General features: G+C 46.2%; 1 protein-coding gene across 1 annotated transcript in view; it reads left to right on the forward strand.

Annotated features, from left to right (window-relative positions):
• LOC147699077 (sodium/potassium-transporting ATPase subunit alpha-1-like) overlaps window positions 1-23,946 on the forward strand; it is a 3,282,495-nt gene that overhangs the window by 1,460,232 nt on the left and 1,798,317 nt on the right. The window contains exon 11 of the mRNA XM_086936300.1: window positions 2,794-2,907. Within this exon, the coding sequence (XP_086792426.1) occupies window positions 2,794-2,907 (114 nt within the window). The remainder of the gene's footprint in view (window positions 1-2,793; window positions 2,908-23,946) is intronic.

Consider the following 23,946-nt stretch of genomic DNA (forward strand, 5'->3'; position numbering starts at 1 on the left):
TGTGACATAACAGCCCGAGCTGCCGACTTTGGAACGGGGGAACTAGGTTTGAGTCTCAGCTCAACATCTTGTGATTCTGGGCAATTCACTTAATCTCCACTGTGCCTAAAAAAATAATGTGTCCTTGTGTAATGTAGCTGGTGCTCATGTAAGGCGCTCAAATAACTTTTGGTCGGGTTTGCGCTATATAAAACTGCAAGAAGATAAGAACTACTTTATACACTGACAAAACAGAGCTACCTATTTCAATTGTCCTTCATCTCTTTGGCTCCACACTTGCTGACCCTCTGGTTTTGGCTGCTTCCCAGACCCGATAAAATAAATACATAATGTGGGTTTTAACTAATCATGAACTTTACCCCTGCCGGCCAAACTTACCTCCTCCTGTTTCCTTATCATTAGTACCTTAAGGATGTCTCTGCTGCCTCGAGCATACAGACCTTCATATCCTTTTGCTTCAAGTATTCCATTGCCGCTAATCTTGGACTGCCCAAGTTCAAAAACATAGCAGCAAGGCTTGTATTGGGTTTGCCCCAAAGAATATATATCTCATATCAACTGCAGTGGTTACATTTGTCACCAGGACACCCTGCTAGGGTTTCAGCAACCTCCTTCACACATGTTTTTCATTCATTCATACAGTCAGTCAGGACTATGGAAACTCATTACAATAGTGACTAGATCCTTTTTTGGAAAGAGACCTTCAGCGTCTCTCCTATGGCCTAAGTGCTCAATTCCAGTTTTTCTAAAGGAACATTTACTTGACTTGATAATTAATCCATTACCCTTCAATACATTCAGCACCTTCATGACTCTGTCATCATGCACCTGTTTAGTTTCATCATAGATTAAAATATTGTCTTGGAAGCATTTGACACCCAACATGCTTCCAAACAGCTGATACATGATGCACTGAAAAAGTGCAGCAGCCAATACTAATCCAAAGGGCATCCGTACAAAGCGATAAGTCCCAAATGGTGTTATGAAGGTGGTGTAGTCTTTAGAACCAGGGTGCAATTTGACCTGATGATACAGTGTGGTTAAGTCCAAAGTGGTGAAGTACTTAGCACTATGAAGGACCATCTCAGGCATGTTGGGAAGCAGGAAATGATCACTTATTATACACTTTGTTAGAGGCTGGCTTAGTATATGGTGCTCACTTATGTAAGTGTAGCACCCTGCAGTAATCCAGACAACCCTTATGGCAATTTTAGTGTCCCTGCAGCAGTGGGTAGGTCCTTGGACACATTGCGTACTACGCAAACTTTATGGGGTAAGGTCCTCATATCTTGACCTGCCGGGGATTGATGAAGCAGTAGTATATTCCAATTAGGGTAGAACCAGTACTACTAGCCATTGGACAGAGTAAGTCATGGTGGCTTAAATCCCAAACATTAATTCATTGTTGTTTTTTAGTCCACCTTAGTGTAGATAGGTTTTTAACTTTAGGTCCTGACGAATCGCCTCTAGACTTGTAGAAATGCAAAGAAACATGTTGAACAACCACATGGAATAGCGCCACACGCAAGACATTAACTGATCATTGCGGTTTTTCTCTTTATTTTAATCAGGGTAAGAGACCCCACAATTATTTATTTTTTATGGTACTCCCAACCCTGTTTTAATTCACATAAACATCACACACCACTTATTCATCTACACTCTCTCTCACCCCCATGGCACCAAACGGCTATTTGGAAAAAGATCTCCGCCAAAGTGCCCCTCATCGTGAGCCTGTCAGGCACTGCAGCGATGGCCAGATGAAGAGCAGCCCAATGATGAAGCATGACACTCAACTGGGTGTGTGAGGGCATTACATTACAAAGAAATGGATTCCCATCTCTTTGACCCTGTAGCCTACTGTCCTTTGTATAGTGCTAAATTCAAGATCATTCAGGAACAGCACAACTTTATTTTACATATTGCATTTGGGCAACTGTGCTGGACCGCATGTATAAAAGGCCTTTGTCCCTCTATTTGTGAATATTAACACAGGGATATGTGTCATGTCGATTCTTCACTTGTCTCCACCAAAACATGCAGCCTGCAATGGCAGTGTGTGTGTGTTAAGGTACAGGGTCTCACACGGTGGCACAGTAGTTGCTTCAGCCCTTCGAGGCCTTCCCTGGTCACAGTGCCCTTGGTACATATGGTACCTTTTACAAGGGGCTTACCTGTGGTCAGGGATGTGTCAATTGTGGGTACAATGGTAAAGCGGTAGGAAAGAACACAGGCCCTGGGAACCTTATTGGCAGGGACCCCGAGCACACCAAGTCAAAGTGCATCATGTGTCAGGCAAAATGTGTGGGGGGTAACCATGCAAAAATGGGCACTTTCCTACAGGGGTTCATTGTTTTTTTGCAACACCCAAAGTTGGAGTTTGTTTTTCAAAAACAAAACAAAGTCAAACATTTTCCTTACAACAATCAAAGCCGATAGAGGCAGTTCACTTTTAGTACACTGAAAGAAACCACTGTGACATCGGTTCCTTTTAATGTACAGAAATTACAGCCAGGGCAAAGGAAATCTCTAAATTTGGAAGGCAGAGTACCATTGGAATGGTGGAGGTAATCTCCTCCGCCACCCCTACAGACACTACTATATTCGCCAAACTCAAAATCAGCCCCATAGTCAATAAGTAATGCTTTGGCATGAGATGCAAGCTTAATCCTCTGTCAGAATGTTACATCCTGTTGAATCTTGAACCCCACTGCAGATCTCATTGCTGCTCTTTTGGTTGGCTACTCTAGTCTGCGACTCAGTGTAATTTTTATCCATATTTGTTCTCCACAGCTATATCTTGGCATTGTGCTCTCAGTAGTTGTAATCATCACTGGCTGCTTTTCCTACTACCAAGACGCCAAGAGCTCGAAGATCATGGAGTCCTTCAAGAACATGGTGCCTCAGGTGAGCATAAGACTGTGGAGCAGGCTCCAGGCATAGAATGGAATTGAGGTTATATGGGCCTGGAAGGAAGAGATGGAGGAAAATGTGGTCCCTCTGGGGGAACGGGTGCTTGGCTTTGACATCGGAGATGACCGAATACTTGTAGGTGATGCGGGAACAGCAGATGGGTGGTCTTAGAATGGAGGAGCACAGAGGCTTGAGTATACTTGTAGGTAATGTCGGAACAGCAGTTGGGTGGTCCTAGAATGGAGGAGTTCAGAGGCTTGAGTATACTTGTAGGTGATGTTGGAACAACAGATGGGTGGCCTTACAATTGAGGTGTAGAGAGGCTTGAATATACTAATTAGTGATGTGGGAAAAAGCAGATGGGTGGAGCACATACGCTCGAGGATACTTGCTAGTGATGTGGGAACAGCAGATCAGTGGCCTTAGAATGGAGAAGTACAGTGGCTTGAGTATACTCCATAGTAATGTAAGAACAGCAGATGGGAGGTCCTACAATGAAGGAATTTAGAGACTTGAGTATACTTGTTAGTGGTGTGGAAACAGAAGATGGGTGGTCTTAAAATGGAGGTGTTCAGAGGCTTGAGTATACTTGTGGGTCCTGTGGAAACAGCAGATTGTTGGCCTTAGAAAGGAGAAGTTCGGAGGCTTCATTATACTTGTAGGTGATGTGGAACAGCAGATGGGTGGACTTAGAGTGGAGGAGCGGAGAGGCTTGAATATACTCGTTAGTGATGTGGGAACAGCAGATCAGTGGTCTTAGATGAAGAGGACAGATGCTTGAATATACTTGTTAGTGATGTGGGAATGACTGATGGGTGGTGTTACAATGGAGGAGTTTAGAGAATTGAGTATACCCGTTTGTGATGTGGGAACAGTAGATGCATGGTCACAGAATGAAAGAGTACAGAGGCTTGAGTATACTCATTAGTGATGTGGGAATGGCAGATGGGGGGTCTTAGAATGGGCAAGTACAGAGGCTTGAGTATACTTGTTAGAGATGTGGAGACAGCAGATCGGTGGACTAAGATTAGAGGAGTACAGAGACTTAAATATACTTGTAGGTGATGCCGTAACAGCAGATGGGTGGTCTTAAAATGGAAGAGTTCAGAGGCTTGAGTACTCGCTCAGGATGTGGGAAACGTAGATGCATGCTCTCTGAAAGGAAGGCTACAGATGCTTAAGTATACTCATTTGTAATGTGGAAACAGCAGATGGGTGGTCTGAGGATGGAGGAGTGCAGAGGCTTGAGTATACTTATCCAGTATTGGGGTATCTTTCATAGATTCACATGCCTGAATCATTCCCCGTCGCCGAGGCGGGAGTCCCACGGTATATAAAAAAGCATTGCCAAAGGTAAATTACAGTAGTAGGCCCTAAGAGAAAGGCCTGAGGCCTAGATATTTTTGATATGTATGGGTATTTATAAAGCGCAGACATTCGCTCCGAAAGGAGCATCTTGGCGCTAAACTTGCGTGCAGTAAATAAATGAAAGGTGATACGTGGTGAGAAATTGGATCTAGATGGCTGCCAATACAGAGGTGTCTGGTTGTTGGTACACCCATGTCTTAAGGAGTTTTCTAAAAAGGCTCTCCTTTTCAATTAATCTAAGGTTGACGGGTAGGTTGTTCCATGCCCTAGCTGCCAGAACAGTGAAGGTTTTCCCACCCCTAGTTTTGTACTTAAATCTTGGAATTGTGATGAGATTTGTACCAGAGGATCTCAGACATCGCGAGGGGTTGTAGCGCGTGAAGCGATTTGCGAAGTAATGGGGCCCTGTGTTTTTCATGGATTTGAAAACAGTAAGAAGAAGTTTAAAAAGAATTCTTTTATGTAATGGTAACCAGTGGAGGGAATTCAGCGCCGCTGAAGCTGATGACCTTCTGGGGAGTCCCAGAACCAATCTAGCAGCTGCATGTTGTATGCTCTGCAACTTTCTACGGGTGGACTTTTTCACTCCAGCCATTAATCCATTGCAGTAATCAAGTCGGGAGAGTATTAAAGCTACCGCGACTGATTTTTTAGCTGCAATGGGGAGGAAAGCAAAGAATTTCTTTAAAGATTTAATAAGTCCAAAACAACGACCAGCAGTGATCCTGATGTGGTCATCGAAAGAAAGGGATGAATCGAATTGCACGCCCAGGTTCCGTGCTGAAGATACAGCACTGGGTGGGGCCTCAGATCCTATGGGCCACCAATCTTTTGGGCAGAAAGATAGATCTTTACCCAGCGGTATGATTTCAGTCTTGGCATACTGATTGTAGATTGTAGTACCGTATCTACCTCATACTAAAAAGACCAAAGTCTTTGTTCCAACCAATCAGCTCATAGCACCCTCTAGAACCCTCTCTGCAGAGCCAGTTCTCCTCAGATTTTCACCGCACGTCGTGTGGAAGCGAGTCTCCCTGAGTTTCTACTCAGTTTTTTTTCTACTTCAGGAGGTCTGACAAGAAGGCCTTGTTTATACCTTGCAGAACATGCGAAAAGAAACGAGTCCATGTTGATGACCAACATAAGGACTGTGGGCCCGATTCACAGAACTAACTTAAGACAAAATCCTAAACTTACTACCATTTTCATATTCACAGAAGGCACTTACTCATTTTGGTATTCACAGAAGGCACTTACTAATTTTGATATTCACAGAAGTTAAGAATCCTAACTTTAGGACTCCTAAATGCCTTCTGTGAATACCGAAAGTCTTAAAATTAGAATTTTTCTCAGTTTACTAGTAGTAAAGTTGAGAAAAATCCTAATTTTAAGACTTTCGGTATTCACAGAAGGCATTTAGCAGTCCGAAAGTTAGGAGTCCTAACTTTACTACTACTAAATTGAGAAAAATCCTAATTTTAAGACTTTCTGTATTCACAAAAGGCATTTAGGAGTCCTTAAGTTAGGAGTCCTAACTTTACTACTACTAAATTGAGAAAAATCCTAACTTTGATACTTTCGGTATTCACAGAAGGCATTTAGGAGTCCTAAAGTTAGGACTCCTAACTTCTGTGAATACCGAAATGAGTAAGTACCTTCTGTGAATACCAAAATGAGTAAGTGCCTTTTGTGAATACGAAAATGGTAGTAAGTTTAGATTTTGTCTTAAGTTAGTTCTGTGAATCGGGCCCTGTATTTATTGCCTTTATCCGAAGCATGAGGCAAAAAATTGTAAGATCTGCCGCACCTTCCCTTCTAAGACCTCAAGGAATAGGGAGGCCAGAGTCCTTTTATGGCTCAAATCTTCTTCTGCTGATGATGACGACAGAGCTTCAACCACTACCACAGCTATCACCTCTCCTATCCTGTCAACTAGGATTTCCATTGTGGCAAAAAGAACCATCGTCGACGATTCGTCGACGACGACCTCGTCGTCGAAGAAGCACTTGTCAGCGAAGATACCGTTGACATCTACGGTGTCATCGATGACCGTCTCGTCGATGAGGAAGTCAAGTCCGTCGACGATGAGCCCGTTGACGACATGTCTGTTGGCGATCCCATCGACGTTGAGAACCTCGACGGTGGTCCCGTCGACGTCGAGTCCGTCGACGAGAGTTCTGTCGACGTCGAGTCCGTCGACGACGATTCCGTCGACGTCGAATCCGTCGACGATGGTCCCGTCGACGAAGCCAGTATCAACGCCTACAACAATTCAAGCACAGATGTCACCATTGCCTACAGTGTCATCAAAATCAATAGACACTGCTTCTACAAAGCCTCCAAACACAATACAGGAATTTTCCATGCCTATTTCTTCAAAAACATTCCAACTAACATCTTACCAGAGGCAAGAGTGCTCTTATATCGCGCCACTCATGCCATCGCATCTCCTAGAGACATATGCTCATGAGGAGGAGGATGACTTTAATGATGATGAAAACGAGGGAGCGTTTGGGATAGCTCACCATCCTTCGGAATTGAACATCAAATGTCAGGATGATGATGAGGACGCTGATCGTTACTATCATGAAGATATTGTAGTTCCTCATCGTGCAGCATACCAGAGGCAGTCTTGGGCTTCAGAGTCCAGCCATCTGCCACCGAGCCTCATCCAGGACTTACAGGCCATGTTGGCAGACTATAGACAACGTTTTCCACCACAGCAGGTCAAGTCTCCACTTCAACCTGCAGCAGTTCCAGACCCTATTCCTCAACCTGAGATTCCAGCACCCAGGTCTCCGGTCACGGAGCCTCAACAACTTACTTTGAATACCCGGACTCCGGATACTTCTTCAGACGAAGAAGTAGAGGAAGGCGAGTTACCAAATAATCCTCCTTTGGACCCATGGGATGATTATGTTGTCCCCTTGCCATCTCCACCAACTCCACAACCTTCAGACTCACCACCTGAAGACATAGGTGGATTTCATAATCTTATGCATTGAGCTGCTAGTAGATGTCAATTACCTGTAACAGTGGAACTGCCGGAGTGTTTTCTTCATGATTTTAAAGAAGAAACTAGGAAGGTGTCCAGAGCCATTCCTATTATAGATCACATATGGAAGTAATGCATCAAAGTAATGAGAAATCCTGCCTCTGTACCTGCCGTACTTCCTCGAATTGTCTAAATATATTGTGTTCCTCTCGGTAGCCCTTCATTCCTTACTGGACACCCGCGGCAAGATTCGGTCATTCCGCCTGCCGCACAACAAAGATCAAAAAACCTGCCCACTCCCATTACTACACCACCAGATAAAGAGGGTCATCGTTTGGACCTTATCGGGAAGAAATTTTCCACCATGGCTGCCTCCTCAATCAGGGCTGCGAATACTTTGGCGATTATAGGGCGTTATGATCACCAAATGTGGTCAGACATGGCTGGTCTGATTGATCTAATTTCAGAAGAAAAAAGACAGGAGGCTCGGAAGATCCTGATGGAAGGGGAGCGTGCAACTGCGGAAACTATTGACTGCGCCTTGGATATCGCAAATACAAATTTTAGACAACTGGCAGGAGCTGCAGTTCTCAGGCTTCAGGGCTGGCTAAAGGCTACTACCTTTCGGCCTGAGGTCCAACTTAAAATTCTGGACATGGCCTATGATGGCGAGTCTCTGTTTAGGAAACACATAGACGACGCCGTCCAGGCGATCAAAACGGACACGGATACCGCAAGAACCCTAGGTTCCCTGCAGTACAAGCAAGGATCTTTTAGAGGTGATAGAGGACATGGATATTCCTCTAGAGGAAACTATTATTAACAAAACAGACAATATCAGCCTCAATACCAGCAGAATTATCAGTCTTCCTATCGCCAGTCTGGTACGGCTAATTTCTCTCGCCAAAGAGGCCGAAAACGCACAAACAATCAAGGGCGAGATACCCACAGAAAACAGTGACATTAGCCGGGCACCAGCCTTAATTCCTTCCCTCCCTGTGGGCGGGAAAATATCTGCCTTTCTACACCAGTGGCAACAGATTACATCCGACCAATGGGTGCTAGACCTCGTTCAACATGGACACTCCCTAGAGTTTGTCACCAAACCACCGACTACTCCGCCCAGGGGACCTCCTCCCCCTCGTCATCACTTATTGTTCAAGGAGGTTCATTTAATGTTCCTCAAGAACGCTATAGAAAAGGTTCCAGTTCATCAGAGGTGGACAGGCTTCTATTTCCGTTTTTTCCTCATAAAGAGGAAATCAGGGGGATGGCGACTGATCTTGGACCTGCGAAATCTCAACAAATATCTCAGGGTTTTTGCATGGTCACTCTTTCAGAGATTCTAAGCTGCCTGAACGAGGGAGATGTTATGGCTTATTTGGACATGGAAGACACATACTTTCACATCCCAATTCATCCAAAACATCAAAAGTATCTCCATTTCACTGTGGCTGGCGCCCACTATCAGTTCAAAGTACACCCATTTGGCCTCAAATCGGCTCCAAGGATTTTTACGAAGTGCCTGGCTCCGGTAGCGGCAGCATTACGCTCTTCAAGGATCCAGGTTTTCCCGTACGTAGACGATTGGCTAATCAAAGGTCCCTCAAAGTACAGAGTACAGAACGACATAACAACGTGCCGCAATCTCTTTGCATTCCTAGGTCTCACTGTGAACAAAAACAAATCCCAATTGCTTCCAAGAAAAATCCTTGCTTTCCTGGGAGCTCGTCTGGAAACAATGCAATGCAGGGCATTCTTGTTTCAAGAAAGGCAACTCCGTCTGCAGAAATTAGCCATTCAAGTGTCAAAAAGAAAGTCACTTTCTGTTCGCCTGTTCGCTTCATTTCTGGGAATGTGTTCTTCGACCATAAATCTCATCCCACTTGCACGTCTGAAAATGCGGCCTCTGCATGAGGAGCTACATCTTCAGTGGGAGCAAGCGACAGGTTCCTTCAACGACATCATCAAAGTAACCCCACGCATGGTAGATACGCTTCAATGGTGGGCGCAACTGCGCAATCTGAAGCAAGGACTCACATTCTTGCAAACTCCTCCGGACTTTGTTCTGACGACAGATGTTTCCATGGAGGGCTGGGGTGGTCATTTCCAAGACTTACAAGTACAGGGCAAATGGTCTCAGAAATACAAACAATGTCACATAAACAGTCTGGAATTGAGAGCCATCTTTCTATCCCTGCAAGCGTTCCTTCCCAGAATCCTTCAGTCCTGGTCCGAACGGACAATACCACCATTATGTGTTATGTAAACAAGCAGGGAGGAACAAGATCAGCTACGCTATCAAAGGAAGCTCAGGAGTTATGGGAATGGCTAACACTTCACAACATAACTCTCAAAGCAAAACATGTCAGAGGCCTCCACAATACCATAGCGGAAAGGCTCAGCAGATCCTTGTCATATTGCCACGAGTGGGAACTGGACAACACCCAATTGGCCAGAGTATTCCAGGCATGGGGCAAGAAACAGAACAAGAAATGCCGGTATTACGCCAGCATATACCCTCAACAGGGATCAAGAGTGAATGCCATGTCCATGCGATGGTCAGGGATTTATGCTTACCCTTTTCCTACGATCCCGTTGATTCCAAGGGTGTTGCGCAAGATGAAGCTGGAGAACTGCCGTCTCATCCTAATTGCTCCCAGATGGCCTTGCCAGTATTGATTTCATGAGCTCATGTTGTTATCACAGGAGTCTCCAATCAAACTTCTCCCAGCTCCAACACTGCTGTCACGCAACGAGGGTCAGGTACTTCACCCAGACCCTCAATCTCTGAAATTACACGCATGGCTCCTGACTTCTTAGAGTTTCACACCTCCAAATTCCCCAGGATTGTCGGGACATCTTGAAGATGGTGCGAGCCCAGAGCACATTGAAGACTTATCGTCTTAATTGAAGCGATTCTGCTCATGGTGTATATCAAACACTTTACACCCGATTTAAGTCCTTGCAGAAAAAATTCTTCCTTACTTCTTACATTTGGCTCTCTCTGGTCTTTCTTTTTCTTCGATAAAAGTCCATTTAGCGGCTCTATCCAGGTTCAGGAAGGTGCTGGTATTCCCTCACTATGTTCTTCATCGTTAATAAAACAGTTCATGAGAGGTCTTTTCCGGACTTATCCTCCGGTTATACCTTCCCCACCGGAATGGGAGCTCAACATGGTCCTGTCCCAACTGATGAAGCACCCATTCGAACCTATCCACAAAGCCGACCTCAAGTACATAACATTGGAAGGTCGCCCTACTTCTAGCCCTGACATCTGCCAGAAGAGTAGGAGAAATTCAAGCTTTCACTATAAAAGAACCTTCCTTGCATTTCTCTCAGGATTATGTCACTCTTCGAACGAATCCAACTTTTATACCCAAAGTGCCTTCTCAGTTTCATGTAAACGAGCCAGTGAAATTACGAGTTTTCTTCCCAAATCCTACAACTCCAGCGGAAAGAACACTAGGGGGCATATTACCAAGCAATAGCGATAATTATCGCTATTGCTTGGTTAGAGACAAAAATTTACCGCTGAGCTGCGGCGATTTTTACCGCAAATAAACCTTGGTATTACCAAGGTTTAACGCAAATGCGATAAAAATTGCCGCAAAGCATGAATATCGCTGAAAAGTCAGCAATATTCATGCATTACCGAGCTAATGCTCTTAACCATGTTATCCACCTCCCATTGGATAACATGGCTAAGAACTGTTCAGGGCAGGTGTTAGCTTTTGGAGATATTCGCGCTTAGCTCGAATATCTCCAAAAGTTGGTAATAGGAGATAGCGATGCTAGCGACTGTTTTCAGTCACTAACATTTTGGCACACCCACTTTGCATGTCATTAGTGATAAATATCACTGACATGCAAAGTGGGGCCCAAGATGGTTGCTATCTCCTACTAGCTGTCGCTAACTGGTGTTAGCGACAGCTAGGTAATAGGGAGATCATTTTATCTCCGCTTTCTTGGCTTTTAAAGCCAAAAAAGCGGAGATAAACCCCCTTGATAATATGCCCCTTTGGACATCAAGCGATGTTTGAAGTTTTATCTGCAAAGAACAAAAAACTTCAGAAAATCAGATCAGTTATTTGTGGCTTATGGCCAAGCTACGCTGGGGAAAGCAGTCACTAAAGCCACAATTTCCAGGTGGATAACCTCCGCGATCCATTTTTGTCATGTCAAATCCAACAGATCATTGCAAAGGACTGTCAGGTCTCACTCTACAAGAACTGTAGCGGCGTCTACCGCATTGTTTGCAGGAGTGACGTTAGAAAATATTGGCACGTTTTTTCGGCCGTTTTGCTCCCGGGGGGGGGGGGGCAGAAAATGCCAATAAGCACCATTGATTGTTTTGGGGGCATTTTTTTTTTGCAATGGAAGCAACCCCTTGGGCAAGGGTCGCTTCTTAGAGGTGGCTTTTTTCAGGAATGTTATTCTGACCCCCCCCCCCCCCCGGGGGCAAATAGCCCAGTTTTGTCAGCCTTTTTGCACCCTAGGGGGGAAGAAAAACGCCACTATGCACCAGGGATTTTTTTATGACAATTTCAATAGGATAGAAGCGACCCCTTGGGCAAGGGTCGCTTCCAGGTGGGGGCCCATATATATATTTCCACCCTAGGGGCAAATAGGCCCGTATGTTTGGTTGTTTTGCCCCCAGGGGGGGGGGGGCAGAAAATGCCACTAGGCATCAGGGATTGTTTTGAGGCCATTATGTTTGTAATGGATGCGACCCCTTGGGCAAGGGTCGCTTCCTAGAGGGGACATGTTTTTCTGCCCCACCCCCTCCCCCCGGGGGCGAATTGGCCCATTTTTTCGGCTGTTTATTGGCCTTTCTGACGCACTAGGCCTTAGGGATTGTGTTTTGTAGTGTGTGGAAGTGAGCCCTTGGGCAAGGTTCGCTTCCAAAGGTGGTTATATTTGTAGATTTTTTTTCTGCCTGCCCCCCTTGGTCCCAGTTGGTCTTTTTTTGTCCTTACTGCCCCTGTGTGAGGGGGGTACAGTAAGGATAAAAAGATCGACTGGCACCAAAGGGGGCAGGCAGAAAAAAACATCCAAAAATATAACCAGTGTCTTGGTGGAAACCTCACCTAATCCCCATTGGTCTCAGCCCTATTTGAAGGCCCATCTGGCCGAATGACCATTTGGGTGGCGAAATTGTGTGTTTTATTTTTTATTGTTACATTGTTTGTGAAATGTAATAGTCATTTTTTAATTTCTCTATTTCATTCTAGTTCAAGGCTTTTGCTGTTTGGATTGTTGTAGGTTACGGTTCTGTTACTGCTGGTTTTGCAGCTTGTGTAGTCGCATGTGCTTGGTAAGTGAATGTATTTTGTACTATTTACTCTAAAGTAGTTTAATTTCCCTAGATGAATGTGTTTTTGTAAATGGTTTAGAAATAGCAGTGTGTTTGGCTTCTGTGTTTTGATTGTCAAAATCTTTTATTGCATTAGTGCTTGATGTGTACTTTGTTGTCTAATGTGTAATTTTTTTTTCTTTGTAGTGGAATATCATTGCTTTTTGCTGTCTCTCAGCAGAGTAGATGCTGGTGAGAGTAGCTATCTTTGGGAAGAGTTATATTGTTTTGGAGTGTATAGATCTTTGTGTTAAAGCCTTACCTTGTTTACTACTTACTTTGCACAGTGTTGGTTGTTGTTGACTTTTTTGTGCAGTCTCCTTTCTTAGTAAGGATAATGGGTAGCCGCAGGATTACTGCTCAGCAGGATGTTGGTATGCTTTTTGAGTCTTCCTCTGACCTTGGTTCAGAGACTGACTTCGATTCGTAGGCAGATGTAGGAGGGGAAGATTCAGGCAGTGAGTTTTCTCTTCACATGGATGGAATCATCGGATGATGAATCTTCTTCCAGTGCTGATTAAGTGCCTGTGTTAGAGGAGGACATTGATGTGCCGGTAGTGCGCTATGAGGCATCTGGGCTGCAGCCTAGGGCTACAAGGTTTCCCTTTGGTGTACGTCGGCAAGAGGCATCTGGGCTGCAGGCTGCGCCCAAAAGGCTTCGCATTGCTGTGGTGCGGCAAGAGGCATCTGATGCTGCTAGGCTTCCGGTTGGTGTAGTGCGGCAAGAGCCATATGGGGCTGCTAGGTTTCCCGTTGGTGTAGTGCAGCAAGAAGTATCTGAGGCTGCTAGGCTTCCCGTTGGTGTAGTGTGGCAAGAGGCATCTGGGCTACAGGATGGGGCTGCTGCACTTCCTGTTGATAGTGATGGTCTCTGGGTTGCCCCTGGTATGGTGTAGCCGGCATTGCCAGACTTTACTGGTGTTCCAGGGTGTTGAGTGAATATTGAGAATTTTATGCCGATACATTTTTTTCAGTTGTTTATGGACGATATGTTTTTGGCAGAGATTGTAGAGCAGACTAATTTTTATGCAGAACAGTTTTTGTGGGACAACAGTGCCAGCCTTAAGCCCCATTCTAGAGCTACCCGGTGGACTCCCACAAATCTTGAAGAGATGAAGAAGTTTTTGGGATTAACTTTTTTGATGGGCTTGCTAAGGAAGCCTTCAATGTCTTCATATTGGTCCACTAGTCCCTTGATGGCAACGGCTATATTTCCAGCAGTCATGAATCGTGATCGGTATTTGCTTCTGCTTCGGATGATGCATGTTGTCGATAATGTTTTAGCGTTGCCACAAGATCACCCTGATTGTGACCGTCTTTTTAAGATTCGGTCTGTCCTTGATCACTTTGTTGAACGTTTTTCTGAGATCTATGCTCCTGGTAAAGAAATAGCAGTAGATGAGTCTTGGGCGTGTTCAAGGGCTGCTTGGTGTTTAGGCAGTTCATTCCTAGTAAGAGGGCACTCTATGGAATTAAACTGTTTTTGCTGTGTGACAGTGGGACTGGATATGTCTTTAATTTCAGGGTGTACACCGGTAAGGAGTCCAGCATTAACCCCCCCTGCTTGTTCTCCCACTTTTGGAGTGACTGAGAAAATTGCGTGGGAATTAGCTAGAGGATTATTTAACAAAGGCCACCATTTATATGTAGATAACTTCTACACTGGTGTGCGGTTGTTCAAGGAATTGGCCAAAGTGGGCACTGCTGCTTGTGGCACAATGCACTGTAACCGTAAAGGTTTCCCAAAAGAACTTGTTGAAGTTTTCAGACAGGAGAGATGTGTACATGCTGACTACCATCCATGATGAAAGCACTGCACCTGTGCCTGTTTGGGGTCAGGCTGCTGAAGTGCGCAAACCTGTGTGTATTTTAGACTATAATAGGCACATGGGTGGTGTTGACTGAGTATATCAGAAGTTGGAACCTTATGCAGCTCTTGTAAAGGCTTTCATTTGGTATAAGAAGTTGGCTATTCATCTTTTCCACTTGGCAACCTTTAATGCTTTTGTTGTGTTTCAGAAATCTAGTCCTGAGTCAAAGATGTCCTTTGTTAAGTTTCAGGAGTCTATAATAGACAGCCTTGTTCTAGTGGAGCAGGCAAGTGTTCCTAGAGTTGGAATAGTGGAGGATGTGGCTAGACTGAAAGACCGCCACTTTCCCGAATACATTCCTCCCACAGCCTCAAAAGACTTTCCTACTAGGAGATGTAGAGTCTGTTTGCAAAGAGGCGTGCGAAGGGAGACTTGTATGTACTGCCCCGACGGTCCTTCTAAACCTGAATTGTGTGTGTCAGCTTGTTTTAAATCGTACCACACGCATAAGAATTTTTGGGAGTATTCATGAGTGGTAAAGTGAACTGCCTGGTCTGTATTCTTTAATATTTTTTATTCAGTTTCAAGGTTGGCATTAGTGCAAAATATCGTAGCAGATTTGTATGTATTTGCAATTGGTTTGTGTTTTTTTTAAAATTCTAAATGTGATGGCGGTGTGTGCAGGCTGGTGCTTGGAAGGCGATGTGTGTGGACTGGCGCTTGGCGGGTGGTGTGCGTGGACTGACACTTGGCTGGCGGTGTGTGTGGAATGGCACTTGGCTAGCGGTGTGCGTGGAATGGCCCTTGGCTGGCGGTGTGCGTGCACTGACGCTTGGGTGGCGGAGTGCATGGATTGGTGCTTGGCTGGCGGTGCGTGTGCACTGGTGTTTGGATGGCGGTGTGCGTGGAGTGGTGCTTGGCTGGCGGTGTGCGTGGACTGGTACTTGGGCCTCCCACACAAGTGAGGGACCATTTTTATCGGGAGACCTGGGGGAACGCTGGGTGGTAGGAAATTTGTATGAGCCCAGTGATGCCACGCTTTCCCACACGAAAATGTGTGAAAAACTGATTATTTTCAGCTAAAATTGAGGTTTGCAAGGGATTCTGGGTAAGGGAATGTTACAGGATTCATGCAAGCCATACCTCCTTGGAAGCCCCCAGGTGTCTACCTTTCAGAAATGTGTGGGCTTGGTAGGTTTCCCTAGATGGCCGTCGAGCACGGGGCTAAAAACCCAAGTGACCCCCCTTGCAAAAGCAGGTGTTTTTGACACAGGCAATTTTGAAGTCGCCACACTATGGTTTGGGCCTTTGCCTGTCTCAGCTACTTGGGCATCCCACACAAGTGAGGCACCAGTTTTATCGGGAGACCTGGGGGAACACTGGGTGGTACGAAATTTGTGTGAGCCCAGTGATGCCATGCTTTTCTACACATAAATGTGTGAAAAAACTGATTTTTTCCAGCTATAATTGAAGTTTGCATGGGATTCTGGGTAAGGGAACGGTGGGGGATCCACGTAAGCCATACCTCCTTGAAAGCCCCCGGGTGTCTACTTTTCAGAAATGTGTGGGTTTGGTAGGTTTCCCTAGATGGCCGTCGAGCACGGGGCCAAAAACCCAATTGACCCCCCTTGCAAAAGCAGGTGTTTTTGACATAGGCAATTTTGAAGTCGCCACACTACGTTTTGGGCCTCTGCTTGTCTTGGCTACTTGGGCCTCCCACACAAGTGAGGCACCATTTTTATCGGGAGACCTGGGGAACGCTGGGTGGTAGGAAATTTGTCTGAGCCCAGTGATGCCACTCTTTACCACACGAAAATGTCTGAAAAAACTGTTTTTTTTTCAGCTAAAATTGAGGTTTGCAGGGGATTCTGGGTAAGGTAACGTTGGGCAATCCACACAAGCCCTACCTCCTTGGAAGCCCCTGGGTGTCTACTTTCCAGAAATGTATTGGTTTCCTTAGGTGACGGCAGAGCTAAGGTTCATAAACTACAGCTAGGCACTTTGCCAAAAAGGGATTGGGGAACGCAGGGTAGAAGGAAATGTGTGGATCCACGCAGATTCCAGAACTTTACACCACAGAAATGTGGAGAAAATGTGTTTTTTTGTCTATTTTTTAGGTTTGCAAGGGATTCTGGGTAACAGAAGCTGGTAGGAGGCTGTCAAGTCACCCCATCCTGGATTTCCCTGGGTGTCTAGTTTTAAAAAATGTATAGGTTTGCTAGGTTTCCCTTGGTGCCGGCAGAGCTAGGGTTAAAAAACTACAGCTAGGCACTTTGCCAAAAAAAGGGTCAGATTTCACTGCAAATTTGAGGTGCGACCACATTGCGTTTGGCGCCGTTTCCTGTCGCAGGCACTAGGCCGACCCACACAAGTGGGGTACCATTTTTCTCGGAAGACTTTGGGGAACACAGGGTGGAAGGAAATTTGTGGATCCACGCAGATTCCAAAACTTTCCACCATAGAAATGTGGAGAAAATTTGTTTTTTTGTCCATTTTTTAGGTTTGCAAGAGATTATGGGTAAGAGAACTTGGTGGGAGGCAGTCAAGTCACCCCATCCTGGATTCCCCTGGGTGTCTAGTTTTAAAAAAAGTATAGGTTTGCTAGGTTTCCTTAGGTGCCGGCAGAGCTAGGGTTCAAAAACTACAGCTAGGCACTTTGCCAAAATAGGGTCATTTTTCACTGCGAATTTGAGGTGTGACCATGTTGCGTTTGGCGCCCTTTCCTGTCGCAGGCACTAGACCGTCCCACACAAGTGGGGTACCATTTTCTTGGAAGACTTTGGGGAACGCAAGGTGGAAAGAAATGTGTGGATCCACGCAGATTTCGGAACTTTCCACCACAGAAATGTGGAGAAAATGTGTTTTTTAAATAATTTTTTTAGGTTTGCAAGGGATTCTGGATAACAGAACCTGGTGGGAGCCTATCAAATAACCCTATCCTGGATTTCCATGGGTGTCTAGTTTTCAAAAATGTATAGGTTTGCTAGGTTTCCCTAGGTGCTGGCAGAGCTAGGGTTAAAAAACTACAGCTAGGCACTTTTCAAAAAAAGGACCATTTTTCACTGCGAATTTGAGGTGTGATCAATAATTCTCATGCTAGTATGAGTATTCCCAATTTTGAAAATGAGCAAATATATATTGTTTCTAAACTCTATAATTTGTACCCAATTCAGAAATACATAGGTGTCTTTCATACCCATTTTTCCATGTATACATTTTCCCAGAATAATTGCTCTATACCCGGTACTTACCATTGCAAGTTGCTGCTCAGTTTTTGGCTCTGGTTTCAACGCGTTCTTGGTGAACCTACAAGTCCTATATATCCCCACAACCAGGAAGGTCCAACGGATGTAACGGTAAATTGCTTTCAAAGAGCTGACATAATTACAAGAAGTTACAGGTGAAAACGTTGAGACAAAAGGCTGTTTTTTTCAACTAATTTTCAATTTTTCCAATATTTACCTGTTAGTTTTTATAAAAATACTTTCATGGATTTAGACAAATGACCCCTTTCTAAATTCAGAATTTTGTCTACCTTTCTAAAATGTATAGCTTGCCAGGATCCATTATTGCTTTCATACTCATTTTTACCATTAACTGGAAGGAGGTTGAAAGCACTAAAAATAGCAAAAATTGGTTATGTCCCAGAAAAATGCCAAAATTGTGTGAAAAATGTTGGTTCTCTGACAAAAGACTGTCATTCCCTAAAAGCTGGGAAAATGGTGATTTCAGCCCCACAAACCCTTTTTTTAGGTCTCGCGCCTGCGATGCATATGGCGAAGCCATATGCCATCGTGCAGGCGCGATACTATTGTTGCCGGGTCTGCTTCCCAGGAGACAGGAGATGTCACGCGCACGCTCTGGAAAGCGATCGGCGCCGGCCGCGCACGCGCGTTTCCCAATCTCCTGTCTCTCTGGGAAGCACACAAGCAAGCCCAGCAAGCCCCGGCAAGGTAACTTTGAAATAATCTGACCGGCGATATTATGGAGACCAGCATCCGTCGGGGGACGCGCCGACCTCCGCCACCCATCGGGAAAACAATTTACATAAACCAATAAACTTTGGGCCATACTTACTAAATTGCATTTAGTTATCGTATAGTCGACTCCAAGTGCGGGACAAAACTGGCCTAGTGATATCAGCGAAACAGGAACTGGGCGTGCTCCAACACTGCTCACCCCCATCCCTATGCATACCCCGCTCCCCGTTCGCACCAACCGCCTCATCCCCGCGTGAAGCCTGCCCGCATGCCCTCCAGTTCGGAGTCTGGCACATTACTTCAGGGCTCCCCCGCCCTTTCCACTACTGCCAACTCGCCCGCTCCAATGGCAGCCGTTCCGAACGCCCCCCCCCTATCTCCTGCGCTGTCCTCCTCCCGCACCAGCATAGGCTTCCCCCCCTCTAGTTACGCCACACCCTCTGCCCCTGCGCTCCCCTCCCGTATCTGCAACTCTCCACGAGCGTCTAGCCATTCGTCAGCCCCCCCCTCTCCTTGCCCCCGCCACAGGATGCGCACCTCTCCACCCATCTCCTGCCCGCACTCCGGCATATTGCCGCGCATCTAGTGGTGTGCCGTGTAACACCTCCCCGACCATCCCACGCAATGAAGCGCTTCATACTATTCCCTATAACGCTCAGCCATGTGCAGAAGCATTACCTAAGGCAGGCTCAGGCTAGGTGGCTCATTGCCGTTCTCATTTGACGGATAGTATGGAAGGGTAGGATGAGCGGGAGTGAAGATCTTTGCTCAAAGCACGAGAAAAGAGGGGGGGGGGTTCAACACCATGCTTTCTCCTGACTTTTTCTAATGTTGTCTTCCTTGGCGCCCGTCTGCAGATAGGTCCTCATCCAAAAACGCCACAAGCCACACTATTAACCTCATTTGTGTAGCACTCACACCTTTGGGTAAAGTCTGCGCTATATAAAACGCGCCAATTGCATAAATAAAATTGCGCGTCCCTTCGCCCTAAACTTAGCCCTTCCCCCTTTTTTTTTTTTTTGCACACACCTCGTGCTCCTGACCCCCCCCCCCCAATCTCCTTTTGCCTCCAGTAAGCCTCCCGCGGTCTTGGAAAAGTCTCCTTTAACGGCCTCCCCTTGAGCTTAACCCTCTTGCGCCCCCCCATGCGACCCTTGCCTAGGCAACCTTTCGACTTGTTACCCTAATGCAGAGCTTTCCAAGCTCTGTGTCTCGACACGTTACTGTGTCGCCTGCACATGGTGGGTGTGTCGCGGAATGACGCTGGTACAGCGCAGTTCGTAGGGCAGGCAGATGTAGATGCAGAAAGGAAAGGGAGACCTTTAGCCGAGCACCAGCAGGACGCACCCCACTTTGAGCTCTCTGTAAGAGTGATGCATCGCCTCGATTGCCTGTGTGCGTGGGGTGGGGTGGGCGGGGGGTGGGGCGTGGGCGGGGGGGTGGGACGGAGATGCAGATGCAACACACAGCTCTTTAGGCACCTGTATGGATAATACAGCCCCGTGAGGACGTGTAAGGACAGACCCGTAAGAGGAATGCAGCGTGTGCTTATAAGAACCTGGGAAGCGTCGAAGGTCTCTGTAGATCACCGCTTGTGATAGTGACCAGTGTCTAACTCGCTGAGCCATTCCTCCCCTCTTGTTCATACTGAGTCTGGCATGCGCCTCTCAGACGCAACATACTGAACACAGCCGGCTCAGCCTGTGCTCGTCTTGTGTGTGATCTGTTGTGTTCCTCTTGCGTGTGAGACATAAAATGTAGCCCCGCCTTTGCTGCTCTGAGGTGTGAGATATTACAGTGACTCAGCTTGCGCTCTGCTCCTATCAGGTGCAAGTTAATAAACACAACCCATCTTTTACTCATCTCGGGTGTTTGACTGTTGACACAGATCACCCTATCCCCTCTCACAGGACACGCTCACCTCCCCGCGCCCTATGGTGCCTCAGACAGCCTACTGTGATTCCGACCACCCGCTGCCCCAGCCCAGCCTTCAGGCGCCCTGGGCGTGCACTGCCGTCCCCAGTCCTAACGCCTCAGACTGCACTGTTGATTATTTGAACTTACTCTGGTTTATTTACATCAGTCCCGGAAATGTGGCTGCAGGTGCGTGCTGTGTGCACACTGCTGTTTTGAGCCAGCACTGGCGCTGCCCATGGTCCCCTTCGTGCTCTCTTTGGAGGCAGATCGAAGCATCCTCTACAGCTGCTCCTCAAACTCTGTCTTTCTCGGTCTCCCTCGCAGGTGCCCTTATCTGTCCCCAGCTGTAGTGCACTCTTTCTGCTGCAGTCAGCCCGTGTACACTGTCATTCAAGTTTCAACCAGTCCTGGTACAGACTGTTACTTCTGGTGCGCTCTGTCCTCATCTGCTGTCAGCCCTTGTACACTCCTTTTAGCTGCAGTCATATATATATATATATATATATATATATAAGTATAGATATAACTGCAGACATATATCTATATATATATATATATATATATAAGTATAGATATGTTGGTTGAAAGCTTTTATTCGATATACAAGATATCTTGAAAGCGAATTACATACAATAAAAAAAACATTTCAAGACATGCAGCTAGTCAATACATACATCATTAAAAAGTTAAGAACCGGGTAAGCTCCCGAATAAATTAATTAAGAGTACAATTAAACAGAAATTGACAGCCTCTTGCAGCGAATCAACCAGAATTGTTTTAAAAATTTGGAGACACCACAAACAATAACGGGGGAGGTATCTGACATTAAAATGCGAAGGGCTACCAGGTGACTGCGTGTTCCCATGTTGGAAAAAGGGGCTTGAGCCAGTACTTCCTTGGACTTAGATAGTCTGGACACTCAAACATAATGTGAGCCACCGTTTCAGGTCTAGTGGGGCAATGGGCACAAAACGGAGACAGAGAAGCACCAAATTTCCATTTCGATGTTAATGCTCCGATCGGGAGAGTGCCCACTCTAAATTTAAAATACAGTGCCCTGTCGGCTGGGAGGGTGATAAAATCAAAGTAGGACTCGTATCTTGTCATGTCCTTTAGGAGCAAAAAAGATCTCGTAGAATTACAATGGGAAGAGTTCATGATTAGCTGGCCCGCAGCCCAATCCCAATAGAGTTTCTTCAAGACTTCTTTTGGGGGTGACGTTTTTGCGCTCCAATGTTCACCAAGGCTAAGGTCGTATAACAGTTTCTTTGTGTCTCTCAGCCATTTGATTTTGGCCCAGCCGCCCATATTCATTATCTCAGTTAAACCATTTGCATAGGATTTCAGTTCCTCCACCCTCCAGATCCGGGACCACAATAAGAGCGGACGTAAACGTGCTTGGTTTTTAATGCTCTTGCAGCCCGTATCTAATAGAACTGGAACGGTTGGTGTACTCAGGGGGAGACAAAGGAGGTCCTTCAGGAACCTATTCTCAGCTTTTTCCAATGAGTCCAGGTTTTCATGTCTCCATAACTCCGCCCCATATAGGGCCGACGAAACACCTTTAGCCTTGTATATTTCGAGGACTGGCGCTATTCTATGTCTGGGTGACTCCCGAAATTCTCTCAACAGGGCGCCACCCACTCTCTTGTGACTTAGAAGCATTTTGTCTATGTGCATGGACCAGCTCATGCTATCTGTTAACCGAAGACCCAGGTAATCAAAGTGGGAAACTCTCTCCAGAGGTATAGAGTTGAGAACAGCAGGACTTCCAAGCTTCCTCGGGGGATGTAGAATTAAGTACTTTGTTTTGTCTACATTAATGACAAGACCTCGAGCGACACAAAAATCCTGGGAGCGGTTGAGTAGTTTCTGCAATCCTTGGGGGGTTTTCGAAATTAGAAGAGTGTCGTCCGCAAAAAGCAGAGTCGGCACTCGTACACCCCCCAAACAAGGGGCGTCAGCCGGTTCCTTCTGAAGATAGTCAACCACCCCGTTAACATATAATGAAAACAGGGTGGGGGCCAACACGCACCCTTGTCTCACACCCCTTAACACTGGGATTTTCTCCGTAGACTCACCATTGCTCCCCCACCGTACCTGAGCAAAGTTGCCTTCATACAGCTTGATAAGCAGAGATAACATATAGGGAGGCATCCCCAGGTTGTGTAAAACCTCCCACAACCGCCCCCGTGGAACTAGGTCAAAGGCAGTCTTCAAGTCAATGAAGGCTAGGTAAAGACTGCCCTTGCCCAGTTCCACCACCTTCCAGTTAATAAGGGCCAGCCTGAACGCCTGCTAAACGGTTCCTGTTCCTGTACGGAACCCAGCTTGGTAGTCGGAGAGTATTCTATTTTCGTCGACCTAGTGCAGGATACGCCCCAGGAGCACCTTACCCGCCACTTTCTGTGAAGAGTCAATGAGACTAATGGGCCTGTAGTTCCCAGGGCTATTCCTGCAACCTTTTCTGAAGATGGGGACTACCACTGCCCCTTTCCAGGAATCAGGGACCGGCCCGCCCTTCATAATATCGTTAAGTACTGCCGATATTATTTTCCCCCACTCCATTGGGTAAGCCTTCAACAGGTCTCCAGGTAGGCCATCTGGTCCTGTCGCCTTCCGGGGTGCCACCAACTGAATAACATTCTCAACCTCCTGAGGGGTAAACAGGTCTAGGATAGCTGGCTCAGGGGAGGGTGCTAGAGGAACAATTTCAAAGGGAGCCCCTTCTCCTAGGGAATAAATTGCCCCAAAATGATTGGCCCAACTCTGGGAGGGGATATTACAAGTCCTTAGGGTGTCATCGGGCTTGCTACGCTTCCCCACAAGTAGCCAGAACCCTCTTGAGTCTTTATTTCTACTAGCTACTAGCAGGTCCTCCCAAAATTTTTCCTCCCATTCCCTTTTTGCAAGAGAGATTGACCTAGAGTACAATCTCCTTGCCTCTTTCACTCTGGATGGGGAATTGGATTTTACCGCTTCTACCAGCCTTGTTTTTAACACTCTACATGTGTGGGTATACCATCCCTTAGCTTGAGTTTGGTTTGTTTTTCCCTCCCAGCTACTTGATGGAACAGTAAATAAACTTGTTAGAGCCTCTGTCAAGATTCGGAACTCCCACAGGCTGTACCCACTCCCCCCAGGGATGAGTCTAAATTTTGTTGGGCTTTAGATAAGACAAGCATTACCTGTTCAACCCTCTCCTTGGAAAGTGAAAGTTTTTCCCACTTTAGGCGCCTCCCGCAGGGGGTGACTTGCGGTTCACCGAGACCTACCAGACGAGAGGTGGATGCACCCTCCCTTCCTAATGCCCACCAACACCCCAATGTAAGAGAGAGTAGATTATCTTTTAACTCACTCCATAAACCCACATCGAGCATGATATAATCAATCCGCGATGTGTGGTTTGGTCTGTTATATGTATGGGCCCCCCCCCTTGTCTGATTTGGTCCTGCCGTTCACCGCCCGTAGCTCGAACTCAATAGAGAGGGAGTATACTTGGAGGGCCACCTGCGACCACCTTTTGATTGGTTGTATCTCTAAGCCCGGAATCCCTCTAACACTATCCAACTCTTCCTGGTCCAGGAAAACATCCGAGCCCAAGGG

The sequence above is a fragment of the Lissotriton vulgaris genome, chromosome 8 (genome assembly GCF_964263255.1).
Source record: "Lissotriton vulgaris chromosome 8, aLisVul1.2, whole genome shotgun sequence".
Lineage (NCBI taxonomy): Eukaryota > Metazoa > Chordata > Amphibia > Caudata > Salamandridae > Lissotriton > Lissotriton vulgaris.